The sequence below is a fragment of the Narcine bancroftii genome, chromosome 13 (genome assembly GCF_036971445.1).
Source record: "Narcine bancroftii isolate sNarBan1 chromosome 13, sNarBan1.hap1, whole genome shotgun sequence".
Classification (NCBI taxonomy): Eukaryota; Metazoa; Chordata; class Chondrichthyes; order Torpediniformes; family Narcinidae; genus Narcine; species Narcine bancroftii.
The window spans coordinates 67,807,321-67,814,180 of record NC_091481.1 but is presented as its reverse complement, the minus strand read 5'-3'; the positions used below and the strand labels follow the sequence as shown (position 1 = coordinate 67,814,180).

Below are 6,860 nucleotides of genomic sequence, written 5' to 3'. Positions count from 1 at the left end.
ATGGTTAACCTCCCAGGAACCCTTGAATCCTAGTTCACCCAGCAAGAGGAAGGGGTGCGCAGTGTGGGGCAGCTCACAGCAGAGCGGGAGAAAAACCACAGAAGAAAATTCAAGTCAATTTCCAACAGGAGGCAGATGCAGGATCTCACCTTCACAATGACCGATGTTGGAAGGACGGGGATTGGCCCCCGTCTCAAACAAGCAGTCGTCGGAACGCTGCCACGCAGGGTGGCCAAGCGAGACAAGTCCCCGTTTAGGGCACGATGGTGCAGTCTGCAAAGAGAGCACACGGCCGAGGCAGTTACCCCATAGAACTCCTGGCCGTGCAGTCTGTGCCCATGTACTTGAAGAGCTGGTCAACGATAAGGCAGGGGTGAGATCAGCCTTGCTGCACTGCAATTTACCAACCACTGCAACAGGTCCCACGCTCAGCCCTGGAAGAACCAGAGAGCAAGGACACCCACGCCAGACTCGCCTCCTGCCTCTCCCCAGCTTCTCAAGGGGCTCCAGGACCACTGCTCCACGCCCCACAAGGGGAGGGCAGCGATGAGTAAACTTTCCCTCCCCCGGGCTTTGATACCGAGTTGCAGGTAGGAGATGGGGAAGGGGGTGGGTCCTTGTTCCAGTTGAGTGAGGTGGGAGGGATATTAAAGAACCCGTCTCTCTCGGTGCCCACGCCACTTCATCCTGGGAGCATCGCTGTCCGCCAGTCAACCTCCCGACGCTGCCCGTGGTTCATCTATCCTCGAACCGACAAGGGTCGGACGGAAGACGACCCCATCCCCAGGACGACCTCGTAGAGAAATAGGTCTGTAATTTCGATTGACGGTGATGTGTAATCCGCGCACATTTAATCAGGAGTCGCTAATCTCTTGACTGGAAGGTGCCCGCAACTCAATTAGTCTAAACAGTTAACGAGTCGATGTTGAGCCAGCCACGAACGGTGGGCGCTGAATCCAGGATATTGAATTAACTGAGAGTTTGGCTTTGATGGTCATTGAACGAGATGCTCGCCATTGCGATAATTGATCAGAAGCCAGTGAATCAATAGTAATTATTCAGCAAAAGTCCATTAATGGGGTTTAATAGCAGCCGCGGTGATTGGCGTTTACGCAAGAAACTCGCTGAGATTCCCCAGCATCTTTGCGTCCGTTCATGGGCTAGAGGTAATTAATCAGAGTTGATGATTAACCAGTAGAGCTATTTACCCGAGTCACGAAATAATGTCGGAAAAGCACCGGCAGTTCTGGTGGTTATTTATCCGGTGGAGGTTCCGCAGTGATAATCGGTAGAACAGGCGAGGAGCTGATGGCCACGGAGCGGGGAATCGTTCAGGGTTGTTAGTTGGGAGGCTGGGAGCTTCCTGCCTGCCCCCCGACTGTAGAGGTTGCATCTGCTCCCGATTGAATCCTGGTGGAGCTTTGTATACAGTGCAGTGGTTTTTCAATCGTTTTTTCTCCACTCACATCCCACTTGAACTAGTCCCTATTACCTTTGGTGCTCTGTGATCAGTAAGGTGGGATGTGGGTGGGAATCACTGCTCCAGACCCGATCGTTACTGAAATATTTGGCTTGAGGAAAAATTGTCGTTGGCCCATTTCCTTTGGAGATCTGAAACCGTGCACATCACGAGTCGAGGAGCTTGGGGAGCGAGGAGCAGGCAGCCTTGGGGCTGACCTCTGATTAATGAGGGGTCTCGTCTCCCTGAGCTGGATGGCTCATTGACCAACAGCTTTTAATTTACCCTCAGCACATCGGGTCAGGTTATCACATCGCCGCTCGCTGCTCAAGGGCTGAGACGATCGTTATTCCACGTCCAAATCATAGACTGAACGGATCTGATCTTCGAGTCCACTTCTGGCAGAGTGGGGGGTCTGCCGGAGAGAAGTCTCATTAATACCAAGTGTGCGGCAAGTGAGCCGAGAGGGAGTTTAATTCATCAATGTCCTGTCTCTGTGAAGTCCAACTGGATGAAACGGAGTTCTTCGGTCCTTAGTGTAAAAACAGACAAACACGTAGACATAGCACTCCAGCGAGTTGTATGCAGTGCACATTCAAACATAAATATTGTTCAATAATAGATTATCGAAGGGTTTGTATCAGCGTTCTCACTGGCCGTAAGAAGAAGCTGTTCCTCAGCCTGGTGGTACTGGCTCTGATCCTCCTGTATCTCTTCCCCAGCCGAAATACGCTGTGTGCGGGGGGTCCTCAGTGATTTTGTGCGCCCTCTTCAGACAACGATCCTGGTAGATCACGAGGATGCGATGCCATGGTTAGTGAAGATGGTGTGTGGGTGGGGTGGGGTGGGGTGGTGGGGGGGGGGGGGAAAGGAATTAAGATCCACTGTTCTACAGCAACCAGATCACACTGTGATGTAGCCAGCCAGAGAGAGAGAGGTCCTGTAGAAAGTTGACGTGATGGTGGCCGGTAGCCTTGCCTGCTTCAGTCTTCTCAGGAAGTGCAGTCGCTGTTGTCCTTCCCTGACAAGTGAGGAGATGTTGTGTGTCCACCATAGGTCACTACTTGAGTGGACTCTGAGGAACTCTCCACTACAGAGCTATTAATGTGTAGTGTAGGGTGGTCCACCTGAAATCCACCTGACCTCCTTTGTCTTATCCTCCTTGATACTCAGGTTGCTAAATGGAGCTGGATCTGGTGATGCAGTCATGGATCAGTAGTGTGAACAGGAGTGGGCTGAGCACACAGCCCTGAGGTGCGCCAGTACTCAGCGTGACATTCTGCTACCAACCCAGACAGACCGTGGTCTTTCTGTTAGGAAGTCCAGAATCCAATTACAGAGAGGGGTGTTGAGTTCCAGCGAGGACAGCTTCTCTGGGGAATGATCATATTAAATGACAAGCTGAAATCGATGAACAGCAACCTGGTGTATTAGGCATGGTTCTCCAGGTGGGTCAGGACAGGGTGGAGGGGCAAGGCTATAGCATAATCTGTAAAATGGTTTTGAATTGAACTGAGTCTCTGGGAGGTGTGCTTTGATGCTTTCCATCACAAGGTGCTTGAAACATGGTGGAGTTCAGTGCAACTGGGTGGTAGCCATTGAAGCCCATTATTGTCTCCCACTTTGATACTACGATGATGGTGGCTGTCTTGAAACCCATGGGGATGATATATTGAAGATGTCGATAAAGACCTCCGTCAGATGGTCTACACCAGTGGTTTTCAAACTCTTTCCACTCACATACCACCTTAAGTAATCCCTTTGCCATAGGTGCTCTGTAATTAGTAAGGTGGTACGTGCGTGAAAGTTTGAAAGCCACTGATCTATACAGTCCTTCAGTATCCAAACAGGTATGTTGTCTGATCCTGCCACGTTGTGTGGGTTCACCTTGGATAGGGTTCTCCTTGCCACGACTATGCAGGGGGACGATCATCTGAGGGACAAGGAGCTTTCTTCAGCATCAGCTTGCTCTTCTTATCCGTGCACAGAATATGTTCAGTCTGTCTGGAAGGGAGGCAGCACTGTCTTTGACTGTCAAGGTTGTCTTGTGGTCTGTTATAGTTGAGGGGTCCTTGGGTGGAAGTTGGTCACCAAATTGACACAAGCCAAAATCAATTCTCACCTTTGGCCTTTGGTCTGGATTCCTCCCCATCCCATTCTTCCCCCTTTCTCGCTCTCCAGACTTTATTCAGACACTTCCTTGTTCTTCGGCCTTGAAGAAGGGCTCAGGCCTGAAATGTCATTAATATATCTTTGTCTCCTATGGATGCTGCTAGACTGGCTGAGTTCCTCCGGCATTTCTGTGTGATTTTACCGAATGGTGACAACCTGTTCCCACCTCCCACCTTCTTGCACTCCCCTTCTCTCCAATCCCATGCTCCAAGTCTGCAGACACTATATCCCCTCCCCATCCTAGGGCAGAGCAAGGGGCAACAGCCTGACATGGTTCCTTTGGTTCCCTCCTCTTTCCCCCCTCTCCCCAAATTACCGCTCCCTCCCCCAGGGCAGACCAGCAGGAGCAGGAGGCTGTGGATGGTATTCCCACACATTGCCTCAGCTGCTGAGTACTTCCAATTGTCATCCTGGTCTCACATTCCCATTGTCTGCAGGTTGTTCCATTTCTGGGATCCGGTGGAGTTTGTGAAGGAGGCATGATTCAAAAGGTCAAAAGTTCCAAGTTTAAATTATTGTCAGTATACAACCCTGAGATTCTTTTTCAGGTTATGTTCTCTGAGCAGTCTCTCTAAAAATCCCCATGGACAACCTGTCATTGGATGTGGGTCTGCGGGTGTGGGCATGTACATGGGTGGGTGTGGAGTGGGTGATGGCTATCAACTGTATCCCTGATGTAAGACACAGCCCCATTGTCGAATGCAACCTCCACTGCTTCCATATAATGTGCAGCCCAGACTGTCCTGTGTTTGACCTGCGTGCTGAACCATTATGCTGGGTTCTTGCTTCCCCCTCAGGTGATGGAGCCTTCATCCTCCGCTCGGATGCTGGTGATGGGACTGATCCTGAGCTGTGTCCCAGCCCTGTGTTCTGGAGCTGCTCCTGCCTCAAATGGACACACAGAAAAGTAAGATGCCCTTCATCACCCCACAGCCCCCTCCCTGAGGACATTTCAGAGCGTTGGGAATTTAGGATTTGGGAATTGGGTTTCATTGGCTATTGGTGGGAGGGCATTGGGCAGACTCTGCCAGATGGGTCAGGATCAATCCCCAGGAAGGGTCTGACTTCCTCATCCTCTCCCTGGTGTCCTGGGATGGAGCTGGAGACTAGAATTAAGAGTCACTTCCATCACTGTGATGCCTTTCTGCAGCCCTGGAGATTCATGCCTCCGTGGGTGGGTTCAAAGGTTACTCCAGGGAGGAGCAGGAGGAGGCAGCAGGTGTTGCCAAGTCAGTGCTGTGGTAATACTACTTGCATTGATATGCAACAGTGAAGGTGCAATAAATTACTGCAGGGCCAGTCCCTGTGGCAGTCCTATGAACATGCTGGGTGGCACTGAGAAAGGGCTGCAGTTTGGGATGGGGCAGGAGGAGTTGATGTCTCGGGAGATGCATTGCTCCCTGAATTTCTGGCACAGGCCCATCCCCGACACGGAACAGGAAACCGTTTCAGCTCCTCATCACACTGTTGTTAGTTGGATCTTGTGTACCTGGGCTGCCTACATTCCACATTTGAACACAAGGGAACTTGAGAAGGATGGGTCCACCTGCTCTCTCCTCTGTGCCATTCCCCAAAGCCCTCCCTCCCTCATCTATCACCATGTCACTCTCTACCCCTGGGGTTGACACTGCAGTCCTTCCCCTCAGCTCAGGGCCAAGGAAGTTCCACTGGGGGCAGTGCTACTGCTTGGGGAAGGTTTGACAGCAATGCACGTCTCATCTCTCCCACCTCCAGGTCCTGGGCAATGGTAAAATGGCCAATGGAGCACCGCGGAGTGGGTGATGTCATGCTGGACCAAAGGTGGCCCTCTGATTGGCTGGAGCCAAGCATCAAGGAAGCAGCAAAGAGAAATGTCATCGCGGATGACGTGGTTTTCCGGGAAAAGAGCAAGTTGTTGGCTGCTGTGGAGAGGCAGAAGTGGCTGAAATCTCTGCTAACTCGCCTGATGATCAGTCAGTGAGTCTCGGTTCAAAGCTCATGGACGGACATCCCTCCTCATCTCCAATAAATATCTTTGCAACACATTGTCTGGTGTCCAGTCTCATCATTCCACATCCCAGCTCACTGTTGGAACCTTGACCTCAAGATGGTCGGCGATGGGGGGGCTGGTTCGCACCCAACCCCTCCTGTGTTCTGTGATGCAGGGATGGAGGGGGATCCAAATCAAACCAGAATATCAGTGATTCCACATGACAGATAACCCTCCACCCCTGTCACATTCATGGGTTGACCCTGAAGCCTTTTAAACACTGATTGTATCTGTTTCCACTACAATTCCTGGCAATGGGTAGGGGAGGCAGGAGTTGGGGTGAGAAGGTCAGGGCACGAGAGCAGCTCATCACAGGGAGGGGGAGTCCAGGAAGGGAGGGAGGGGTTGGAATTGTTCAACAGGGGAGAGACTGAGTGATGGGAAAGGGAGGGCTGGGATTGGGGTGGAATTAGGAGGGAAGGGGCATAGAGAGAGAGAGGGCAGGAAGGTGGATTTAGGGGAGGGAGAGGGTGGAGTTAGGGGTAAGAAGGGGAGGGGCAGAGTGGGATGGAGACTGGAGAGAGAGGGGGGAGGAGACGAGAGGGATGGGGTAGATTTAGGGTAAAGGGTTGGGGGGAAGTGAGGTTGGAGGAATTGAATTAGTGGCAGGGGAGAGGGGACAAGACGGGTGGATTTCAGGGCAAGGAGAGGGGGAGGAGTGAAAGGCGGTGAATCTGCAGGGGTCATTCAGTGCCCCCGTCGTGGTCTCCTCTACTTCGGGAACACACGCTGCAGACTGGGGGATCGCTTCATTGAGCACCTTTGCTCTGTCTACCACAATATTGTGGATCTCCCAGCTGCCATCCCTTTCAATTCCCCGCTCCATTCCTTTGGGGAAGAGAAGACCATGGAATGTGAGAGATCAAAGGAAGGGGGCAGGATTATGAATTCAGAATTGATGGGCTGAATGCCCTGTCTCTGTGCCGTGTGAAAGTTTATTGAAGAATAAGTGTCTCGGAGTGGCAGAGGAAACTGGAACAGATGTATCACCACTCATATGTGTTGAAAATTGTATCCAAATCAAACCAGAATACCACTGCTTCCATGTTACAGATACCCCTCCACCCCCATCACATTCATGGGTTGACCCCGAAGCCTTTTAAAAACTACGATTGCATCTGCTTCCACCACAATTCCTGGGAGCCTATTCCAGGAACCCACCACTCTCTGTAAAATATTTACCCTTAAACATCCTCCCTC

General features: G+C 51.6%; 1 protein-coding gene across 3 annotated transcripts; it reads left to right on the top strand.

Moving 5' to 3' along the window:
* Positions 1–655: 655 nt before the first annotated feature.
* LOC138748859 (tuberoinfundibular peptide of 39 residues-like) lies at positions 656–5,655 on the top strand. Of its 3 annotated transcripts, XM_069909688.1 has the most exons (5): positions 656–808; positions 2,182–2,272; positions 2,633–2,907; positions 4,429–4,538; positions 5,366–5,655. In XM_069909688.1, the coding sequence occupies exons 3-5, from the start codon at positions 2,896–2,898 to the stop codon at positions 5,589–5,591; spliced, it is 348 nt and encodes a 115-aa protein (XP_069765789.1). In that variant the 5' UTR covers positions 656–808; positions 2,182–2,272; positions 2,633–2,895; the 3' UTR covers positions 5,592–5,655. The 3 variants fall into 3 exon arrangements, with proteins under 3 accessions (XP_069765789.1, XP_069765790.1, XP_069765791.1); XM_069909689.1 differs by lacking the exon at positions 2,633–2,907; XM_069909690.1 differs by lacking the exons at positions 2,182–2,272; positions 2,633–2,907 and having other exon boundaries at positions 657–808.
* The last annotated feature ends 1,205 nt before the right edge of the window (positions 5,656–6,860 follow it).